Raw genomic sequence first — 24,445 nt, 5'->3', positions numbered from 1 at the left:
CGCAAAATTATGGATGTATCTAGTCTGCTTTGCATTATGTGACAGGGTCTGGGGAAAAAGTCCCCAAGTAGGGCAAGGTCATTATTATTATTATTATTTTATTTTTTTACAGATTATGAAAGTGCATATTGTAAGCTTTCAAACGATGTGTCATAAATAGTTGAAGAAGATATGCTTCTTTGAATGTTGGTTTGCTATCATCGCGTTGGTAGCTAGCTAGCAGCTAAGAAAGAACATTGCTATGAACATCTAACTGCATGTTTAGCACATCACACCATGCTGATAGAACATCAACATGCTAAAAACACAACACGTCCTAAAACTTAAGTTTGTTTACAAGCCATGTATCACTGGCCCAGTAGCCTGAAGCAGGACGGTTCACAAATTAGAACTGATATATAGTGATCCTAAAACTGTTGTTGGTTATATTGAGTGGCCTCTTCAACACTTAAACTTTTTTGCACATGTATACAAGGTGCAACCTAGAACCATAAAGGGTTCTTCATCTGTTCCTGTGGAAGAACTCTGTGACAAACCCCTTTTGGTCCCATGTAGAACCCTTTTCCACAGAGTGGAACCCAAAAAGGTTCTACATGGGAACAGCCCAAGAACCCTTTTTTTTTTTTTTTTACTTTGAAAGTGCCCTAGTTTAAGAGTCATTGACATGTGCTATCTTGTGACTCTGTAACTATAGTTACCTGCTCACTGGGGCTCTTCTTGTCACCGTTGACGCCCTTTAGGAGGACGGTGTCCTCTGTCTTGTTGTCGGCCTTCATCTCGACCACGATTAGGAGGACGGTGTCCTCTGTCTTGTTGTCGGCCTTCATCTCGACCACGATGTCGTCTTTGGTGGTCTTCTCCTTAGTGCTGTGGACAGAAGGCAACACATTCAGTCAGCCTTGTCTAACCAGGACTGCCAGGATGTACAGTCAATCTCTACGCTCTAAGAGCTCTATTTTCAGCCGGTGCAAAACAGACGCAAGTTCAAACGCAGGCATATTGGCAATTTGTGGCACGGTCTAGTGTTTTGGTCTGCATGTCGGCAATCAATCAAAATATTCTGACTTTTATTTAACACGGAAATACAACGTTGTTGATTGATTGATTGATTGATTGTACTTTATTGTCCCCGAGGGGAAATTTGTCTTGGGCATGGTACTTTCATGCTTCAAGTGCAACAGTGACGATACATACAACATACAGTAGACAAAGTAAACAACAGGACAGCAACAAACATTGAGTGACATTGGCAGCAGTTTCCACCTGGACATGGCATCATTTGGTATAAATATATATTGCACATAACCCTTCAAGTGGTGTTTTCGAATATTGCACATGGCCCTTCAAGTGGTGTCTAAGATAAAGTGCAGGTGCTGGTGATCATGTCCTAATCATCGTTTCTGCTTGAGAGAATTGATTAGTTTAATGGAGAATAGGACAAATGATAGTTTTAAGAGCTTATAGTTACATCTTGGCATGCGAAGCCTTCTACCTAGGGGGAGAACTTCGTATTCTGTGGAGAGCGGATGTTGGGGGTCTGCGATTATCTTGTTAGCCTTGTCCAGGACAGCTTTTTCATATAGTTTATTTAGGATCACATAGTCTCTTTCACCTACAATTTTCATAGCTGTTTTGTGAATGCTGACTAGTCTGTTTTTTTGTTGTACAGTTAAGTTGCCAAACCACACAATTATTCCATATCTGATTACACTTTCAACAATGGACTGATAGAAAATTCTCATGATCTGCTTTCTCACCCCATAAAGTCTGAGTCGCCTCAGGTGATAAAGCCTCTGCTGTAGTTTGTTACATAAGCTGTCTAAGTGTGTATTCCAGCAGAGATGGTTGTCTAACTGAATACCTAAGTACTTATAAGAGGGCACCTGGATGATTGTTTGGTCTTTAACGACCACAGGCTCATGGTCAGTTACCTGCCTTGGGTCTAACACAACCTCCTGAGTTTTGGTGGGGTTTAAGATGAGATGGTTGCTTTTTTTTGATTGATTGAAAACTTTATTAGAAGATTTGCAGAAGTAGGTACATGAAAGTACATATTACATACAAGGTCAACTAACAGGATAAAAACCCAAGAAAGCCACTGGCTTATTTCAATTGGGGTCCTTGACATGCTGTCGCACCATTTAGTGAATATATTAATCTCATCATGGAGCACCGAGGGGTCTGTATCTTTATCAAGGAGACTTAGAATTGCAGTGTCGTCCGCATATTTTATAATATGGTTGCTTGGGTGGTTACTTTTACAGTCGTTGGTGTATACTGAGAAAAGATATGGAGACAGAACGCAACCTTGGGGGACACCTGTACTGCAGTGTTTAGTCACTGACAGTGTTCCATTGACTTTCACTTGCTGTTCTCTTTCTAACATGAAGGAATGGATCCATTTGATTAAAGTGCTATTGACACCCATGTCTTTGAGCTTTCCTAAGAGCACGTGGGGTTGTACCGTATTAAAGGCGGAACTAAAGTCAACAAACACAATTCGGGCATAGGCCTTTTTGTTCTCGAGGTGCTTGGATACAGAATGTGTGATATAGAGAATAGCATCCTCCGTGCTACGGTTCTGTTTATAGGCAAATTGAAAAACATCTAGCAGTGGGTCAATGTGTTTTCTAAGCAGAGACAGTACATATCGTTCAAAACATTTCATCACAATGGAAGTTAGAGCTATGGGGCGGAAGTCATTATTCTCCATGGCACAAGGTTTTTTCGGCACAGGGATTATAATTGACTTCCTCCACAGAGCTGGAACCTCGGTATTCAGGGACTTTTCAAATAGCGGACACCATGCTGTTGTTAGTTCTTCTGCACAGTTTTTGAGAAGAGAAGCTGATAGACCGTCTGGACCTGTGGACCTGTTGGTAGACACCCTGCTAAAGAGAGGTTGAATGCTGGTAGGATTTACCTCCAACCAGCAGTTGGCATCAGTCTCTGGTAGGGTCTGCAACACACGGTCACACACTGAAAATCACAACACTTGTCAAGCCACACCCCTAGCACCGCAAGTGCCACTGCAAATGCCACCGTGAAAGTTTGCACTAAAACGTTAGAGCCCTAAACCCTGAATCACACTACAGAGCCAAACCAACCACCGTACGGGGCTGTACCCACCACAGTCACCATAGTTATTGAAACAGTGCTGGAAAGGACAATGTGAAAGAAAACATCATGGTTGCGGTTGACAATGAAACAGAAATCTGAGCAAAAAGGTCAAAATAAAGGGTAAGAGAGAGAAGGAGAATATTACATTACATGAATTAAATCAAAACACAAAGTTGAGTTCTGTTTTTGGTGTTTTATCTCATATTGATAAAATAATTGGTGCAAATTGCACCTGGTGTAAAATGTTTCGTGAATCGGCCCCTATGACCTAAAGCAGTGGTTCCCAACCGGGGGTACGCGGACCCCTAGGGGTACGTGAGGGGATTGCAGGGGGTACGTGGAAAGATTTGGAATTATAATTTATTTCCCTTTCCAAAAAAATAATTAAATATAGTCGTTTCATAAACCTGTTGTTAAAATGGTACGCTGCAACTTAAGTTCCTCCCCGACAGGTGATGACTGTAACACACGTGGTAGTCACGTCACATTTAAATCACGTTCATTTACGTTCATTTACGCGCGCACGTCAGCTAGGCCTGTCAGTATACCGCAAAGATGGACAGATGGCTAAAACGACCAGCTTCAGAGGCAGATCAGACGGTCAGATCAGAGGCAGATCAGACGGTCAGATCAGAGAAAAAAAGAAAAAAAGGACCCCGCTATTATTTGGAAACATATGTTTTGTGGGGATTTACATGTACATCGGCTGATCCACCACAGCCACAGTGCTTTTTCTGCGGCGAAGTCCTGGCTAATAATTCAATGAAGCCAGCCCATTTACAGCGACACCAGAACACCAAACACCTAGCAACTGTTGGTAAAACTGACGACTTTTTCAAGCGAAAACTGTCAGAGTTCAAGTCAAGTCAGGCTACACTGAAAAAAGCGGCAAGTGTGTCAAGCAAAGCACTGGAGGCGTCCTATGCTGTTTCATTACTAGTGGCTAAGTCAAAAACCCCACATTCAATCGCCGAAGATCTGATTTTGCCTGCCGCTGTGATTTTGGCTCAAACTATGCTGGACAAGAAAGCAGCTGACGCGCTCAAGTTGGTACCATTATCTAACAATACCGTCTCCCGTCGGATTGATGATATGTCCATAAATATTGTCGGACAAGTGGTGGATAAAATGAAGCAAGCAGGTCAGTTCGCTTTGCAATTAGATGAAATGACCGACGTTAGTGGGGAGGCTCAGCTGCTGGCTTTTGTGCGTTATAAAGAAGAGTCGGACATAAATGAGCATATCTTGTTTTGCAAGACGCTGCCAGGAAAGACAACTGGCGAGGAAATATTTCTGATTATTGACAGCTTCTTCAAAGACAACGATCTGGAGTGGAAATCCTGCAGTCACATCTGTACCGATGGAGCGGCAGCAATGACGGGTAAGGTGCGTGGGCTGCTTGGGCGTGTGATGAAGGTGAACCCCGAAATTAAGTGGATGCACTGTATTATTCACCGGGAGGCACTCGCCAGCAAAAGGATGAGCCCCGAGTTAAGTGCAGTTATGGATGACGCAGTTAAGGTGATTAACTTCATTCAGTCCCGGCCAATGAACCACAGACTGTTTCAAACTCTTTGTCATGACAGCGGGTCAGAGCATGAGCAGCTACTGCTTCACACAGACGTTCGCTGGCTGTCTCGTGGCAAAACGCTGCTGCGGCTCTATGAATTGCGCATCGAGGTGTTTGCTTTCCTGACAGAAAACGACCACCCTCTTGCAGCCCTGTTTGAGGATGCAGTGTGGGTTGCGCAGCTGGCATATCTTGCTGATGTCTTCACTAAGCTGAATGAGCTCAACCTTTCACTTCAGGGCAAGTACTCACACATCCTTAACATGTATGACAAAGTGAATGGATTCATAAAGAAGGTTAAATTATGGGAGAGGAAATGTAAGGATGGAGATGTGAGCTGTTTCCCACTGCTTGATGGCCATCTCGCCACCACTGATGCTGACAGAGGTCCTGTGGTGAAAATAGTTAAAGCACATCTGTCCAAACTTGACACTGACTTCAACCAGTACTTTCATGACATTGAAACAAAGTCAGAAAAACTGGACTGGGTGAGGAACCCATTCAGAGTGAATGACAGGAGCAGCAGCAGCCTTCCTGCAAGCCTGCAGGAAAATCTGATGGACATGTCCTCTGATCGTGGGTTGAAGATGGCACATGCTGACAAGTCATTGACAGAGTTTTGGTGTGATGTTGAAAAGGAATATCCAGTGCTGGGAAAGTGTGCATTGAATGAACTTTTGCCTTTTGGATCTACATATATGTGTGAAGTGACCTTCTCAGCTTTGACCCACATCAAAACCAAGCCAAGGAACAGACTGAGTGTGGAGAGCAGCCTGGTGACTGCTGTTGCCACACTGCCTCCAGAACTGTCAAAGATTATAAAAGAGAAGCAACCTCAAGTGTCTCATTAAAGCTCAACTGATGAAAAAAAGAATTGCAACTGCTACTGGGTGAGTCTATTTTTCACAATGGTGTAAATATCTATGTATTAAAGGGGAGTGGTTCAAATGATTTCATTAATAATCAGTAGAGTTAGATAAGAAGTTTAAGTGTGTGTGTGTGTGTGTGTGTGTGTGTGTGTGTGTGTGATAAGTTTTATCCTGTCTCATCTTGTCTGTTTCCTCTCCCCATCAGTCAAGACTCTGGGATGAGAAAATGATGACATCACTGCACCTCAGACAGAAGCCAAAGAGGAGCAGGAGAAAGGGAAAAGAAACAGATATCAAATCAAATTCATTATTATTTATTATTTATTTTTCTATTTTCAGTGAGTGTGTGGGCATGTGGTAACAATTAACCATTGAGGTGGCCAGGTGGCACATGTATTGGCCAATTAGCTCATGTAGTCTAATTTTGAATGGCAATGTTTTGAAATGGCAAACATGTGACTTTATGTCAGATTGTTGTGTGCAGAAAACCGTGTTCAGTGCATTTAAAAAGTGCCATTTTGAATAGCAAAATGTGTGTAAAGCAGAAAATGTGTTTAGAGTTTTGGAGACATGAGAAGAGGTTTTGCTCTCTGTGTGTCAGTAATAAATGTTATATTTGCAAGTTAGAGTTTAATTGATTTTTTTGGGAAATAATCAACACGCATGAGTGAGGGGGTACTTCTGGCATGGCAAAACAGCTCAAGGGGTACACAAGACAAAAAAGGTTGGGAACCACCTAAAGGACTACCGTAGGGTCTGCTTCATCATAAACTTGACACAGAAGCTGGCCCTTGACCCAACAGTGAAAGGGTAGACAGTAACTACTGTAGATGTAATACTCACATCTCCTGGTTCCCTGAGCGCCCACAGGGGATCTTGCCCTTCTTATGGAGGAAGTAGATGACACTGCCCAGGATAGCCAGCAGCAGGATATTGAAGATGATGACCATGATGACTCCATGACCATTCATCCATGACCATTCATGACCATTCATGACTCCATGACTATTCATGACTCCATGACTATTCATGACTCCATGACCATTCATGACTCCACTGCCCTCAGCTACACACACACACACACACACACACACACACACACACACACACACACACACACACACACACACACACACACACACACACACCAGAGAGAGAGAGAGAGAGAGAGAGAGAGAGGGCAACCTCAGGTTAATGTTATTCTCTCCAGGAGTGATGCACCGACCTGATCCAATGAATCTAATTCAGATTGAAATTAGAGACTTCTATTGCCCACCACTATAAACTCCTATATATAACCATGCAGTAAGCCCTCGTTAAAAGGCAAACAATAGTCTGCGTATGTGTTTTACGAGACATTATGATGCAGGAGCTCAAAAAAACAGCGAGACAGTGAGTAAGTGTCTAACTTAATAATATGTCTAAACAAGCCTGTGTTTTGGCACTCGACCACTTCAAAACATTTCTCTAAATGTTAGACTCTAACTCCAATTATATATTTATCTGGAAAAATACATTTGGTGTGGTGATGTCTATATTTGTTCCTAAAGTGGTCTTGCTTGTTTCTTGTATGATTGATTTCCTTTCCTCTTCACAGAGAAGTCTTTATGTACCCTCAGGCAAGAGAGAGTACCCAAACTTCTTGCCCTATCCAGCTAACCATGCTATACAGTGGGGAGAACAAGTATTTGATACACTGCTGCTTTTGCACATTTTCCCACTTAGAAAGAATGTAGAGGTCTGTAATTTTTTATCATAGGTACACTTCAACTGTGAGAGACAGAATCTAAAAAATAAATCCAGAAAATCAAATTGTATGATTTTAAAGTAATTAATTTACATTTTATTGCATGAAATAAGTATTTGATACATCAGAAAAACAGAACTTAATATTTGGTAAAGAAACCACTCACTGGCTGCTGGACAGGTGGGAGCCTTTGGAGTGGTGTGTGTGTGTGTGTGTGAGGTGGTCGTCTCCGATGTCGGCCTTGGTGAAGGAGGAGATCCACTCAAACAGTCTGGCTCTGAGAGAGGAAACATCCCATGAGCACCACGTAAATACACACACACCGCTAACAATACACACATACACACACACACACCCCTAACAACACACACACACAGACCTGCTATATTAATATTACACAGACCCCTTTGTTTGCAATTACAGAGATCAGACGTTTCCTGTAGTTCTTGACCAGGTTTGCACACACTGCAGCAGGGATTTGGGCCCACTCCTCCATACAGATCTTCTCCAGATCCTTCAGGTTTCGGGGCTGTCGCTGGGCAACACAGACTTTCAGCTCCCTCCAAAGATTTTATATTGGGTTCAGGTCTGGAGACTGGCTAGGCCACTCCAGGACCTTGAGATGCTTCTTACGGAGCCACTCCTTAGTTGCCCTGGCTGTGTGTTTCGGGTCGTTGTCATGCTGGAAGACCCAGCCACGACCCATCTTCAATGCTCTTACTGAGGGAAGGAGGTTATTGGCCAAGATCTCGCGATACTTGGCCCCATCCATCCTCCCCTCAATACGGTGCATTCGTCCTGTCCCCTTTGCAGAAAAGCATCCCCAAAGAATGATGTTTCCACCTCCATGCTTCACGGTTGGGATGGTGTTCTTGGGGTTGTACTCATCCTTCTTCTTCCTCCAAACACGGCGAGTGGAGTTTATGCCAAAAAGCTCTATTTTGGTCTCATCAGACCACATGACCTTCTCCCATTCCTCCTCTGGATCATCCAGATGATCATTGGCAAACCTCAGACGGGCCTGGACATGCGCTGGCTTGAGCAGGGGGACCTTGCGTGCGCTACAGGATTTTAATCCCTGACGGCGTAGTGTGTTACTGATAGTTTTCTTTGAGACTGTGGTCCCAGCTCTCTTCAGGTCATTGACCAGGTCCTGCCGTGTAGTTCTGGGCTGATCCCTCACCTTTCTTATGATCATTGATGCCCCACGAGGTGAGATCTTGCATGGAGCCCCAGACCGAGGGAGATTGACCGTCATCTTAAATTTCTTCAATTTTCTAATAATTGCGCCAACAGTTGTTTCCTTCTCACCAAGCTGCTTCCCTATTGTCCTGTAGCCCATCCCAGCCTTGTGCAGGTCTACAATTTTGTCCCTGATGTCCTTAGAAAGCTCTTTGGTCTTGCCCATTGTGGAGAGGTTGGGGTCTGATTGATTGAGTGTGTGGAGAGGTGTCTTTTATAAAGGTAACGAGTTCAAATAGGTGCAGTTAATACAGGTAATGAGTGGAGAATAGGAGGGCTTCTTAAAGAAAAACTAACAGGTCTATGAGAACCGGAATTATTACTGGTTGGTAGGTGATCAAATACTTATTTCATACAATAAAATGCAAATTAATTATTTAAAAGTCATACAATGTGATTTTCTGGATTTTTGTTTTAGATTCCGTCTCTCACAGTTGAAGTGTACCTATGATAAAAATTACAGACCTCTACATTCTTTCTAAGTGGGAAAACCTGCAAAATCAGCAGTGTATCACAAAACCATGCCTAGAGCACAGTCCCTGTCAGCGCAATCGAATCACGACTAACTCATCGACAGTGACTCGCTGAAAATAGAATCATAAGACGGCGGCTCACATGAAACACTGAAACTCACTGTTTACCACAAACCTCTAAGGCTTGATCTGACTAACTCTCAGTGCCAGTCACACACTCACCCTGGACCACGATGTGGACGGATCCGTTGGTATGCAGGCCGGGCAGGACGGGCACGGTCACCTCACACACGTACTCTCCCGCCATGTCGTAGCTGGCGTCCTGGAGGGTCAGCATGTGGCCTACGGCGACCTGCTGCCCATTCTGCACCCCGCAAAGAGAGACGTCAACAAACATGGTCAGGAATGTAACTCAGCCTTTGACATAAACAAGTTATGTGCTCTTGTGTTCTTTTTTCCTGGTTAGATCAAACTGACGATGTCTTGATAAAGGTCATAGATGGAAACGTTGACACAATAAATAAGCAGAGGTCATTCGTGTGTGGGAGTATTTACTGACAGGACCCTTCTCCATGCCAGTGCCATATAATTTATCATAATCTGAATTGTTTTAACTCCTATTAGTAGCTGTTATTTACATTTTAAGAGTTAAGTGTTATGTCAGCCATTGTGACAGAGTTAAGTGTTATGTAGGCCATATGTGACAGTGTCTGGTTAAAAAGTCCTCATGGTCATTTAATGATTTTTTTCCAGATTATGAAAGTATTGTAAGCTTTCAAATGATGTCATACATTGAGATCTGAAAATAGTTGACGAAGATATGCTTATTTGAATGTTGGTCCACCTCAAACGAAATAGCGGAGAAACGCGCTCTGAATCAAAACGCAGGCAAAACAGCTGCTAATAGCCAGTGCTAAAAAGGAACAGTAGCCTATGGCAGACGAGACAGTGAATCCAATTCACAAATCATAAGTATTTAGTGATGCTAAAACAGTTGTTTGTTATATCGAGTGGGCTCTTCAACACTTCAACTTTTGTAACATGAAAAAAAAATCAGTTTTCTTTTCTCATAAAAATATTGCGCAACTTGAGGATTGCCGACATGCAGCCCTTTTCACCAGACCAAGTCACATATTATGACGGGTTTGACAGAATGTGGGAGGGGCCATACCTTGAACCAGACAGTGTGGGTTTCCAGAGAGGACAGAGCGTTGCAGGTGGCAGTCAGATTCTCTCCTTTCAACATGATCTCAGAGGCTTTGGGCACCAGAACTGCTGGATCAAGATCTGGAGACACACATACACAAACACACAATGTGAAAACATGGCTTAAGATAAGGCTTCACCTTAGCCTTGTTATGGTGAGACAGAGCTTATGTGTGTGTGTGTGTGTGTGTGTGTGTGTGTGTGTGTGTGTGTGTGTGTGTGTGTGTGTGTGCGTGCGTATCGAGTAGAGTACAGAGTAGTACTTTATTAATCCCCAACGGTAAAAAATAATTCAACCACAGATATTAGATAAAATGATCACAGGAAACAACATACTGTAAAAACACAGTGTGTGTGTAGGTGTGTGCGCGCGCGTGCGCGTGAGAGAGACTCACAGTGGACAGTGAGCAGCTCGTCTCCCACCACCTCATCGTAGGAGTCCAGGTCCAGAGAGCGGCACTGGTAGACCCCGCTGTCCCGGCGCGTCACCTCCCTCAGCACCAACAGGTCCTCGCTGGAGTCCAGCGTCACATCCTGCTCCTGAGGGGAACACGACGGATGACATCAGCCTCGACACTCTTCAACCCTACAGTGGGTCCTGACTCCCAACCCAACACTTGTTAACACCCATGTCAGATGAAAATAGCTACTGTGTTAGAAACACTGACCTATAGCACCCAAGTCAGATGAACATAGCTTCTGTGTTAGAAACACATGGGAATGACAACTATTTCACCCTGACGGATCCATCCGATTTCCAGTCTCAGACCTTCTCAGGGTCCAAAGATCTCTCCCCAAGCTACAGGGTCAGACATGAGGCAGACCTTTCAAAAAAAGGACGACCCACATTTCTCCCAAACATCTACTCCCAAGCCCTGAGTCTGCATATCAAAAACATTCTCCAGATGTCTCCCCCATGTCGCCTTTTCTCCCCCCCTAGGTTTACGGCCCGGCCTTGTCAATGGTCAGACATAGAAAAGGGGGCCATTCTTACTTGTTCTCGGTTTAAAGTGAAGGGTGGCGGGGGGTTGCCATCGCCTTGGCAACGCAGCTCCACAGTGTCCCCCTCTTTGACCAGGCCCTGGGGGGACTCTCTCCACAGCTCCACCACGGTTGTCGGATCTGGCGTGACAAAAAAAAAGAGAGAAAAAAACACAAGACAGGGCGGGGGTCGTTAATCAACAGGGCCCATTCACGTCTGGCAAAGTCACCAGGCTACGCTAAGCCAATCATTTACTCAACATAGATTTGTTTTGTTTGGTCGTCACTGCCGCAATATGCTAAGTTGGGTTCAACCAACAGTAGATACATTGAGAAAACATGGTTGAATAACAACAGCCCCGACACTGGAGGGTTTCGATTGAATTACATTTACATTTACATTTTTGGCATTTAGCAGACGCCTTATTCCAAAGCGACTTACAATCAATACATTTGAATACTAAGCATGTGAATCAGCAATCCACCATTCGTTGCAGGAAGAGTAATCTAGCTCGGGCCCGGGGCCACTGATAGAAGGAAAAACCTTCTCCCTATTATCGCCTTCCGGCACCCCGGGGGCGCTGTTGCGCGACGGATCCTTGTCCGGAAATAGTCCTATACCGCCCTCTGGAGCGGCCGCTCAATATGCCGCTCCCTGTGTGCCTCGGCCATATCCGGGTCTGGCGAGACCGGGATTCGATCCCAGTCCCCGGTGAGGTTCAGCCATTGTTGACTAACTTTGTAATTGTTAGCTAGTTATAGATAGTATGATAGTATAATGGTAAGTTATCGCTAGTACAACTGTTATTCTGGTGCGGAGAATTTCTGGTTTGGCCCCGGAAGTTCCTAAACGTCACGTGTGACGTCAGACTTAACAAGCGGATTGGAAACAGACAGCTTTGTCAGTGCATTTTTGTCTTCTGATAGCTTCTTGCACAAATCGACCAGTGGCTGAGCCATTGTGAAAGACAGATCATGTTCAGCTATAAACGCGTACACTCGGATCTTTTGCTCGCAAACACGGTCGGCCATTGAAGATGGCCTTCTTAAGGCCCGCCCCACTACTCTGCCTCCGATTGGCTAGAAGTCGTTGGTTGCCTTGAGCAATGTGATACCATTGGTAGGCGGAACTGTCTCTTTGCTGAAGATGACTCTTTAAATTACGATGTAAACAAATAGCATGTGATTTTATTTTATTTTATTGCTCAAAATTCCCCCGCGCCGGAAATCCGGCACCGTGCCGGAGAACTTTAAGCCCTGGTGTCCATCATACTAGTGGCACCACCTTCACCAGCTGTGACACTGCAGGTCTGACCAGCCCAAGACTCTCCGGAGGTGATTGTCTCCAGCGTGGCGTCAACCTCTCTCCTCATCTCCTCAGGGGTCTGGGAGTGCGAGGAGTCTTCCTCTCCTGAAGACGTCACTGGGGAGGGCTCAGGTGAGGATCCAGAGGGCAGTCTGGCTCTGTCAGAACAGAGTTTGACCTGGAAGATCAATCTATATCTTAGAAGATCTATATACATTAACATTAACATTCAGTCTTCCTCTTCCTGGTTCCTCTGGCCAAATGGCAGTGTGGTTTGACCACGGTCAGGGTCTTTCAGGCGGATGATTCGGATCATCTTGTTCACTGGGAGTGAACTAGGGGAAGACAAACCAGCCATTTAACCACATTTTGCTAAATGAGCCTAGCTACAGTGTGCTCTCATGCTAAGGTGAGGATCCAGAGGGCAGTCTGGCTCTGTCAGAACGGAGTTTGACCTGGAAGACGCCGACCAAAGGCCTGTGGTCTGAGGTCTTAATCGCTGTACAACTCTTGTACTAGGTGGCCATGCACTGAGTCCTGAATAATCATATATAGCCTTATAATAGGACTTCCAGGATCAGGCACAGAGGAGGAGTGGGGTGAGGAGGGCTCGTGTGCTTTCAAGACCTCTTCACCCCCACAGCTCACTGTGTCTGTGTCCACCATACATGCCTGTCTCCACTACATTCTTCTGGGATTCAACAAGGAACGCTGAAATCAGCTTCGGACAGTGAAGGTTTTCCTCAGGCTCCCATGTGTTATCCGTATCTGTAAATCCTTTCCATTTCAGAAAGAATTCAACCTTCCCGTTGACGATGCGTTGGTCCATCCCCTTCTCTACCTCAAACTCCTCTGGTGGCCCCTTCTTCCCCTTCTTCCCCTTTCTCCTCTAGATTCAAAGTTAAGCACAGTGTCAGATTTGTACAAATAAGAATGATTTCCTTGTAAGTCAATGAGGTTTCAGTGTAATAATAACTTTAATTTCTATAGCGCCTTTCAATTGTGTAATTGGGATGTTTCTGGTAACATGGAAAGCATATCAAAGTACAAAAGACATAAGTCGTACCTGAGGCATTTCTGGACTCAAAATCCACCCCATCCCAGTAAAACGGCCAAGTTTGGACAGGGATGCCAGTGCCCATTCCTTGTCCTCCTGGGTGACCGGTCTTTTGATTCCAGCTGAAATAATAGTATGAAATGAGTAATACTAATTGAGAATATGTGTTGTATTGATTTAGTAACAACATAAGCACCACTTGCTAATTAATTACTAACCTTGTGTTGTGGATGGAGTCATCTCAGACACTCTCTTGGCTGCAATTTCATTCGTTTTCGGTGTCTTTGCCCTCTTCCACACGCATTCCACGTCAGTACGGGACACATTTTTCTCCACCCAAATCAACAAAGCAGCCATATGGTGGCACTTGTCTCTGCCGATTGGGCACTGGCAGGTGCTGTACCTGACTGACTGACCCTCAACGTGCACCTGCATTGAAAACAATGTTATCCCTAACCACCCTTACATAAATAACTTACTGCTAACTTAACTCACCTCAGCCAGAACATGGCATATCATCTCAACTAGCTAACTTACTGCTCACCTCAACCTCGTAAATCTTTTTTTTCATGGATGCCTGGACACTACCCTTGATAATACCCCCTGAGAAAACCGTGACACTAACCACTTTGTTGGAATTGAACAAATGTAGACCCTTTTTAACTCTCAATGGTGCCTCACTAAAGAAAGACGTGATCGTGAAAAGGTTCACAGGTTCAGCCATTGTTTTTTTTTAATTAAAATACTTTTTAATGTTTTTTAAATGCAAACAGCAGTATCTAATTTAACAAAACGTTGGCAAAAAGGCAAGACAAATGGGTGCAGAAACACATGCAGATGCAGCATACAAAAATGTCTAATTTCCTTCCCTGGAGGAGTCACAGGAACAACACACATCTAGTAGGACAGTCCCAGAACATAAGAGAACATCTTAAAAAGACCCGCCTGAAAAAGTGTGGTTTTCGCAAGGGCCTTAAAAAAGTCAATGCGTGGCCAGGGGTGGTCCAGGTCCAGTGGTCTAGCACCGCAGTCTTTTTTTTAAATTAAATTTGTTTTTCTGATTTTATCCCTTTTTTCACCCAATTTAGTATCCAATTGCACCCAACCTAGTATCCAATTATCCCCTGCCTATTGCGTAGGATCCGCCGCACGACCCCGTGGCCGGCAGCCCCAGAGGAGATCGCCAGGCAGACTAGCTGACTGGCTCCTCGAGCCCAGCACCGTTATTCCGGCACCCCGGGGGCGCTGTTGCGCGACGGATCCTTGTCCGGAAATAGTCCTATACCGCCCTCTGGAGCGGCCGCTCAATATGCCGCTCCCTGTGTGCCTCGGCCATATCCGGGTCTGGCGAGACCGGGATTCGATCCCAGTCCCCGCTGAGGTTCAGCCATTGTTGACTAACTTTGTAATTGTTAGCTAGTTATAGATAGTATGATAGTATAATGGTAAGTTATCGCTAGTACAACTGTTATTCTGGTGCGGAGAATTTCTGGTTTGGCCCCGGAAGTTCCTAAACGTCACGTGTGACGTCAGACTTAACAAGCGGATTGGAAACGGACAGCTTTGTCAGTGCATTTTTGTCTTCTGATAGCTTCTTGCACAAATCGACCAGTGGCTGAGCCATTGTGAAAGACAGATCATGTTCAGCTATAAACGCGCACACTCGGATCTTTTGCTCGCAAACACGGTCGGCCATTGAAGATGGCCTTCTTAAGGCCCGCCCCACTACTCTGCCTCCGATTGGCTAGAAGTCGTTGGTTGCCTTGAGCAATGTGATACCATTGGTAGGCGGAACTGTCTCTTTGCTGAAGATGACTCTTTAAATTACGATGTAAACAAATAGCATGTGATTTTATTTTATTTTATTGCTCAAAATTCCCCCGCGCCGGAAATCCGGCACCGTGCCGGAGAACTTTAAGCCCTGGTGTCCACCATACTAGTGGCACCACCTTCACCAGCTGTGACACTGCAGGTCTGACCAGCCCAAGACTCTCCGGAGGTGATTGTCTCCAGCGTGGCGTCAACCTCTCTCCTCATCTCCTCAGGGGTCTGGGAGTGCGAGGAGTCTTCCTCTCCTGAAGACGTCACTGGGGAGGGCTCAGGTGAGGATCCAGAGGGCAGTCTGGCTCTGTCAGAACAGAGTTTGACCTGGAAGATCAATCTATATCTTAGAAGATCTATATACATTAACATTAACATTCAGTCTTCCTCTTCCTGGTTCCTCTGGCCAAATGGCAGTGTGGTTTGACCACGGTCAGGGTCTTTCAGGCGGATGATTCGGATCATCTTGTTCACTGGGAGTGAACTAGGGGAAGACAAACCAGCCATTTAACCACATTTTGCTAAATGAGCCTAGCTACAGTGTGCTCTCATGCTAAGGTGAGGATCCAGAGGGCAGTCTGGCTCTGTCAGAACGGAGTTTGACCTGGAAGACGCCGACCAAAGGCCTGTGGTCTGAGGTCTTAATCGCTGTACAACTCTTGTACTAGGTGGCCATGCACTGAGTCCTGAATAATCATATATAGCCTTATAATAGGACTTCCAGGATCAGGCACAGAGGAGGAGTGGGGTGAGGAGGGCTCGTGTGCTTTCAAGACCTCTTCACCCCCACAGCTCACTGTGTCTGTGTCCACCATACATGCCTGTCTCCACTACATTCTTCTGGGATTCAACAAGGAACGCTGAAATCAGCTTCGGACAGTGAAGGTTTTCCTCAGGCTCCCATGTGTTATCCGTATCTGTAAATCCTTTCCATTTCAGAAAGAATTCAACCTTCCCGTTGACGATGCGTTGGTCCATCCCCTTCTCTACCTCAAACTCCTCTGGTGGCCCCTTCTTCCCCTTCTTCCCCTTTCTCCTCTAGATTCAAAGTTAAGCACAGTGTCAGATTTGTACAAATAAGAATGATTTCCTTGTAAGTCAATGAGGTTTCAGTGTAATAATAACTTTAATTTCTATAGCGCCTTTCAATTGTGTAATTGGGATGTTTCTGGTAACATGGAAAGCATATCAAAGTACAAAAGACATAAGTCGTACCTGAGGCATTTCTGGACTCAAAATCCACCCCATCCCAGTAAAACGGCCAAGTTTGGACAGGGATGCCAGTGCCCATTCCTTGTCCTCCTGGGTGACCGGTCTTTTGATTCCAGCTGAAATAATAGTATGAAATGAGTAATACTAATTGAGAATATGTGTTGTATTGATTTAGTAACAACATAAGCACCACTTGCTAATTAATTACTAACCTTGTGTTGTGGATGGAGTCATCTCAGACACTCTCTTGGCTGCAATTTCATTAGTTTTCGGTGTCTTTGCCCTCTTCCACACGCATTCCACGTCGGTACGGGACACATTTTTCTCCACCCAAATCAACAAAGCAGCCATATGGTGGCACTTGTCTCTGCCGATTGGGCACTCGCAGGTGCTGTACCTGACTGACTGACCCTCAACGTGCACCTGCATTGAAAACAATGTTATCCCTAACCACCCTTACATAAATAACTTACTGCTAACTTAACTCACCTCAGCCAGAACATGGCATATCATCTCAACTAGCTAACTACTGCTAACTTAACTCACCTCAACCTCGTAAATCTTTTTTTTCATGGATGCCTGGACACTACCCTTGATAATACCCCCTGAGAAAACCGTGACACTAACCACTTTGTTGGAATTGAACGAATTTAGACCCTTTTTAACTCTCAATGGTGCCTCACTAAAGAAAGACGTGATCGTGAAAAGGTTCACAGGTTCAGCCATTGTTTTTTTATTTTTTTTTAACTCATGACGAAACGCTATATTTTATGGGAAACAAACAAACAGGGAGCAGTGAGTAGCAGTTTCTCCAAGTATAGAGTGAGCCGACCGATTTTGCATTTTCATCAACATCAACAAACACAAATATACAGTACACAGACATTGGCACTTAAACCTTAAACTGGTCACTACAGCACTTTCTGTACATTGGCCAATAAATAGTAGTGTGTGTGCGTGCGTGCGTGCGTGTGTGTGTGTGTGTGTGTGTATGTGTGTTGTGTGTGTGTGTGCTCCGTAGTAGTAGTATGCAGTTATGGAATTATATTTATCACTGATGTGGTTTAACTAGCCAACTCCGTACTACGTTAGCGGAGCGAATTACGTGTGAAATGAGCATGCTAGCAGGTGTTTTCATATAAAATGTTAGATATTATATCAGCCATAGCTGACTAGTGAGCCTGCATCAACCTTAATGCTATTCAAGTGCAAGAAGACTTTTTTTTAGCAAATCTCATGTTTTGCAAATCTATGTTTTTGCTTACGGATCTATGTTTTTGCTTAAAAAAGTGGAATTTTTTTCTCACAAAATATTTCTTTGCTTTTGATTTAATTAGGCTCAAGATAAACTCCATATATCTGAGACCAAACCTGTCTACTTAACTGCAAGAGAATATGTCCACTATGCAGTGAAATCGGCGAAAAGTAGCTTCAATGACAGCTTCACATGTAGACCACTAGATTGCAGCGCACACCATATTGGAGTCTGTATCGTTGTAATATGTAACGTCTGGGTCAAGACGACCATACGAATTATAGAAATAAACAAAGATGTAATTGATAAAAGGTGCTATATAAAGTTTATTATTATTATTATTATTATTATTATAAATCCTAGAATTCAAAAACAAACATATAACAGAACACCAACAGAAAATGAAGACAAGTTATTGTCAAATCAAAACTTTACAAACCATTTCAATTCAATTCAACTTTATTCGCCATGTGCAATGCACTAGGAACATGACTTGGTATTCTACCATGCTGAACAGGCTACAGTACATACAACAGCAAGACGACAACACAACAATACCCAAGACAAAATATACAGTACCAATATGAATGAATAAATATACTGTACAACTTAGTGCAAGAACATGTAAAGTGCAAGGTGCAATGATCAGGAGTTATTGAGGAGGGCTGTGGCTTTGGGGAAAAAACTGTTCCAGATGTTTTTGACGTTTTGTTTTTGACCTGGTGGCCCTGTACCGCTGTCCAGAAGGGAGTAGTTCAAACAAGCTGTGAGCTGGATGTGAGGGGACAGCCACAATCTTGCGTGCTCTCTTCAGTGATCTGGAGCTATGGAGGTCTGTGATGGGAGGCAGGGGGCAGCCGATGATCCGCTCAGCTGTCCGTACGACTCTTTGTAGTTTGGCCTTGGATCGGCCAGACGCAGAGTCGTACCAGACAGTGATGGAAGATGTTAGGATGCTCTCTATGACGGCCCTGTAGAACTGGACCAGGATGTGACGACTGATGTGGAGTCTCTTCAGCTGACGGAGGAAGAACAAGCGCTGCTGGGCTGGCCTTTTTTAACTAAATGGGTGATGTTGTTATCCCATTTTAGTTTGTTGGAGATGGTAGTGCCCAGAAACTTGTAATTCATCCATTATTGTGATTGGGGAGTTATTGATGACCAGTGGAGAGTGAGTTGGAGCCTTTTCCGGAAGTCCATAATCACCTCCACTGTCTTGGTGTTGTTGAGTTCCAGGTTATTGGCTGCAGACGAGGACACCAGGCAGCCGACCTCCCTCCGGTAGGCGGTCTCGTCATTGTCAGTGATGAGGCCAACCATGGTGGTGTCATCTGCATATCTGATGGTCTTGACAGATGTGTCACCAGAGTCATTGGTGTACAGGGTGTAGAGCAGGGGGGAGAGCACACAGCCCTGAGGAGCACCGGTGTTAACTGTGCGGGGCTGAGACAGGTGAGGGCCCATCCTGACATACTGCCTTCTGTTGGTGAGGAAGTCAGTGATCCACTGACAGATGAAGGGGTGGATATTCAGCTGTATTATGTACGCTATTTAATTGTTCTAACAAACATATTCATTAAATATCATCTGTTCTATAAATTAACATAATTAATGACCTCCCTTTTCAATATGAAAAAAACCCCGTACATGTTCTAATCATATCACTATATTATGTACAAAAAGGTAGAAAGTATAAATACAACTTTAACATCTTAAACTTTAACAACTTAAACAACTTTAACTTTAACAACTTTAACAACTTTATCAACTTTAACCACTTAAACATCTTTAACAACGTTAACAACTTTAACATCTTTAACAACTTTAAAATCTAAAGTTCCGGTCCTTCCCTCTTTTTAGGACACTTGTGTTGCTTTAGAGTTTGTGAGTGGCTGAAGCTCCTCCCACACTGGGAGCAGAGGAAAGGCTTCTCTCCAGTGTGAGTGCGCTGGTGTTTCTTTAGATCACCTGACTGAGTGAAGCTCCTCCCACACTGGGAGCAGAGAAAAGGCTTCTCTCCAGTGTGAGTGAGCTGGTGTGGTGTCTCTTTAGACTAATTAACAGGCTGAAGTTCTTACCACACTGGGAGCAGTGAAAAGGCTGCTCTCCAGTGTGAGTGCGCTGGTGTGTCTTTAGATTACCTAACAGGCTGAAGTTCTTACCACACTGGGAGCAGTGAAAAGGCTGCTCTCCAGTGTGAGTGCGCTCGTGTGTCTTTAGATTACCTAACCGGCTGAAGTTCTTACCACACTGGGAGCAGTGAAAAGGCTGCTCTCCAGTGTGAGTGCGCTGGTGTATGATGAGATCCCTCTTTGAAGTGAAGCCCCTCCCACACAGATCACAGTGGTGAGGTTCAGGTTTGTCTGTGTGTCTCTGTTTGCGGTTGGGGGGCAGGGGGGTGTCTGAGGTGGTGGGGGGCGGTTGTGGGCCTCTGGAAGGAGGGAGGGGGGTGTTTGAGGTGGAGGGGGGCGGTTGTGGGCCTCTGGAAGACGTCTCTGGTCTGATCTCTCCTGTCCTCAGCAGTCTGACGTACTCCTCATGGTGGCATCTCTTTACGTGCTTGTGGAGGAACGTCTGGGAGGTGTAGGAGTCCAGCAGGCTTAATTACAGCACCCCCGCCTCCACAACGGCCTCCATCTTCTCCTCGTCCACGATGGCCACGTTGTCCAGGGTCTTCCTCAGGTTCTCCTGGAGCTTCTTGATGTCGTCCAGGAAGCGCTTCTCCTTGGTGGGCTTCTCTGGGGCGGCCTGGGGGGTCCCCGCCGTGCTGTTGGCCCCTCCCCCGGCGCCGGTGCTGGTACCGCTGCCGCTGCTCGCCGCGTGGTTGGTGGCAGCAATGGGCTCCGCGCCGGTGGGTGAGGTGGGGGAGCCGCCCGTCCACAGCTGCACCACCGTCATGTTCTTCAGGCTCTCCAGGATCTTGATGGCCTCCCTCAGCTCGCAGAAGGCCCGCGGCGCGCCCTTCTCTCTGGGCTTGTCCCCGCCTTCGCCTGGCCCCCCGCCTGGGGTGGTCCCTCCTCCTCCTCCTCCTCCTCCTCCTCCCGGGCTGGCCGCCACCGCCCCCCCCTCCGGTTCTTCCCCGGCCGAGGAGGGTTTCAGCGGGATGGTGGACCCCTCCTCTGGGAAGAGGATGAGGGGGGAGGTGGGCCTGGGTGGAGGCGTTGTTGTTGTCGTGGGCGACGGGGTGCTGCTGGTCGTCCTCGTTCAGGCCGTTGTCCGTCTCCCAGCTGTCGCTCTCGTCCTCCCACTCCTCCGTGGACAGGCCGCTGCTGGTCTCCTCCACAGAGTCATAGTCCGTCTCCTCGATCTCTGACTCCACGTTGTACAGGTGCTGGGGCAGGACGACGGTCATGGAGTTGTCGGCCCACACCACCTCCACCTTGCTGCTCACGTCCACTCTGGACACCTGACCCACTGACGTTTTCTCTGCCGTTACCTCGTTGTCACAGTCGCCCGTCTGGCCGTTCTCAGAGTTCCCGATGCGGATGTGGTGTGGAAGTGGAAGTCGGGATGGTCGGCAATGTCGTACACGCTCACGTCCTCCTCCTCTCCGATCACCTCCACATTGTCGCTGGAGGGGTTGAGTTTGATCCACTTCACGGCACACGTCCTCCCCTTGTGGTCTCCCGATTGGATGACTCCGTACACACCTGGGTCCTGGGACGCTTGGGGGCGTTTGTCCACCACAAAGTCCCCGGGGCAGAACTCGTGGTTGTCCAGGTGCTGGATGGGGATGAGGCTGTTGGACCTGATGCCCGTCTCCACCCGGCCGTCCTTCCACATCACGTCAGCAGAGGTCTTCGTAGAGACCACCTCCACCGCCACCCTGTCGCCAAGCTTGAACTCCCGCGAGAACTTGGTCCTCTTCTTCTTGTGTTTCTTCTTCAGGTTGCGGATGGACAGAGGGATGCTCTTCTTGCGGTTGGCCCCCACCCCCCCGCTCTGGGACGAGGCCGTGGAGCTGGCCGACGACGTCATGGAGCTGGTGTCGTCCGTGTCCTCCGCCCCCTCGTCGTCCGCGTCCTGCTCCCCCGGCTCCGCCCACCCGCCTTCCAGGCGCTGGGGGTGGGGCTGGACCGCCCGGGGGGCGGGGGGGCCATGGGGCCGTTGTTGGGCTGGTGGGGGGGCTGGGAGGTGGCGTCTGTGTTGTTGGGGGTCTCCATGGAGGTGTGGTGGTCTTCTGGACTTCCGGTCTTTTCCGCAGGGTTCTGCTTCCGGTCTTCACCCTGTGTGTCTACGTTCTCTGTCGCCTTCTTCCCTGCCTCCTTCCTGAACAATCTTTTCAACCGTCTGGCCACAGGGTCCTCAGGCAGCACAGGGGCTCCCTCTGGCCCCTCACAGGTGATGCGCGTGGCGTCTCCTTTGGCGGGGAACACGTAGAGCGCCCTCTCCCCCAGCTGCCTCTGGGTGTGGTCGTAGTACCCCAGACGCTTCACCCTGCAGAGGTCCTCCTGTGCGATGGTGGAGGCGGGGGGGTAGACGCTGTCGGGGCCCTTCGGGGAGTAACTCTTGGTGATCCACGTCACCTTCAGCTCCACCACCTGGACCTCCTCCACCACCACCCTGAACTTGCTCTTCTTGCTGAGTACCGGTTTGACCCCCGACAGCCACTGTACGTTGGAGAAGACCTTGGCCGGGCCGATCAGCACCTGGCCCGGGTAGAAGCCGTACGCCTCGTCGAAGAACAGACCCGAGTCGCTGACGTGGGGACAGACGTCGTACAGCTTGGCACCGTCCTCCACACTCATGGAACACCTGGCTCCATTGGACAGCTTGAGGATGATGTGATTGGTCAGGTCGTACACCTTTCCCAGCCAGAAGTCGTAGGCGATGTAGTCTCCATAGAGAAAAGACCAGACGTGCTGCAGGTCTTTAGTGTTGACGGGGTAAAGCACGCAGTTGGTCCCCACCAGTTTCTCCGCACACTCTATGTCGATGTTGATCACAATGCCACACTGGTTGTCATTGGAATTCATCCGCCGCACCATGTCTCTAATAACGATAGATCGATCTTCAAGTTTCAGCTTTGTTTCCCGAATGTCTTGCTGAGCTCCTTCTGGGTACCACTGCACCACCACGAACCCCCTTCCAAGAGGCCGGGACCGGGCGTCCGCGGCACCGCTCTCGGTGTCCGAGCTACAGGGGATGCAACCACCACCTCCTCCTCCTCCTCCTCTTCCTCTTCCTCCACCTCCTCCACCCCCGCCGCCATCACCGTCGAGGTCCGAATCGGAGTCGAACTCCTCCTCGCCGTGGATCATCCGGACTACGCCGACCCGGACCGAGCCACGGTACCGACCCGACACCAGGTCGTGGGAGAAGAGGAGCCGCTGGGAACCCCCCGCGGAGGGAGAGAGCGCCACGGAGGAAGGAGGCTCCGACCCCGGGCTCACAGCCGGAGAGAGGGCCGGGCTCCGGGACGGGGATGCTGCTGCGTCCATCGATGCCACGGGTTCCGCCATCGCTGCTGCGCTGTTGTCAGGGAATCAAACAACATAATGTTATAGCTCAATGTTATTATACCTCATAACAGGGTTCGAGTTATAAGCTGAGCTTTGTGGGGGTCTCCAAAATAACAGTGCGAAATGTTCTCATGCACCCGTGCGAATCATGCCCACGCAGCGTTGGGACTTAGAACAACAACTAATAAAACAATCATTTTCCAAATATGTCCCTAATGCCAGTGTGAAATATATCCATGTCTTTCAAGACTCAATTAAATGTCCATTTGTTGCAGCATTTATGCTGGTGGGTATGCTATTACCTTGCATAATACACTCATAGTATAATTGAATGAAATTGTAATAAAATAATAAATCCACATTCTCCTCCAATCTATAAACACACACTTTTCAATAAACATATAATAGACCTACTTATTCTGGTACCAAGTCATACAGTAGCCTACTATTCTGTGGCAAGAGTGTCTCACTCAAAAACATTCTCAATTGGCTATTCCAAATTATCATCACGACACACTGGGATATAGCAATATAATACCATTTAAACTGCAGTCTTACTTTAAGACTAAAACATTCACAAAACGTAATATTAGCCTATTGGCATCAAATATAAACAACAAACTTTCGAAATACTAATCAAAATGACTGTCAAGTGTCTTCAGGAAAATCACTTCATCTCACGGTGTTGACCGCGTTCTAACGTGCCAGCTAGCTAGCAATGGAAACACAGAAAGGCAACAGGCACAATTCTCACGTTACTCAAAAGTCGGATTCTAAACACTCAAGTCTACTCAAAACATATCTCTGATGTATTCTACATTAATATAATAACAGTTAAAAGTTAATTTGTGTGCTTTTCACGTTGTAACAAACCTGGCAAACACCGGACTAGCTTCTCTCTTCCCAAGTTTGCTCAGAAGGCAGCGCGGGAGCTCCTGTCTAGAATATGAACCTGGGCAGAGTACCACCTGACCTACTAAACACAACGCCATTGGCTCCCTGGGCAGACACCACCTGACCTACTAAACACAACGCCATTGGCTCCCTGGGCAGACACCACCTGACCTACTAAACACAACGCCATTGGCTCCCTTCTTCAGTCCTGATCTACATTTAACCCCTTA

The 24,445-nt window shown here is 46.6% G+C and overlaps 1 protein-coding gene and 1 pseudogene across 2 annotated transcripts; both read right to left on the bottom strand.

Annotated features, from left to right (window-relative positions):
* Positions 1–502: 502 nt before the first annotated feature.
* LOC308149769 (cell surface glycoprotein MUC18-like) lies at positions 503–19,179 on the bottom strand (the record flags this gene model as incomplete). Its single annotated transcript, XM_080522659.1, has 11 exons — positions 503–559; positions 699–867; positions 6,403–6,514; positions 9,244–9,385; positions 10,193–10,308; positions 10,623–10,764; positions 11,222–11,349; positions 12,524–12,619; positions 15,551–15,646; positions 16,190–16,430; positions 19,066–19,179. The coding sequence occupies 11 exons, from the start codon at positions 19,177–19,179 to the stop codon at positions 503–505; spliced, it is 1,413 nt and encodes a 470-aa protein (XP_080378785.1).
* A 1,284-nt stretch (positions 19,180–20,463) lies between these two features.
* LOC308149768 ((E3-independent) E2 ubiquitin-conjugating enzyme UBE2O-like) lies at positions 20,464–23,321 on the bottom strand (annotated as a pseudogene). Its single transcript has one exon. The product of its transcript is annotated as a (E3-independent) E2 ubiquitin-conjugating enzyme UBE2O-like (transcript).
* Positions 23,322–24,445: the final 1,124 nt, after the last annotated feature.

Source organism: Nansenia antarctica, assembly GCF_963989245.1.
Source record: "Nansenia antarctica genome assembly, chromosome: 2".
NCBI lineage: Eukaryota > Metazoa > Chordata > Actinopteri > Argentiniformes > Microstomatidae > Nansenia > Nansenia antarctica.
Note: the sequence above shows the minus strand (reverse complement) of the source record. Positions and strands in the feature narration are given on the sequence as shown.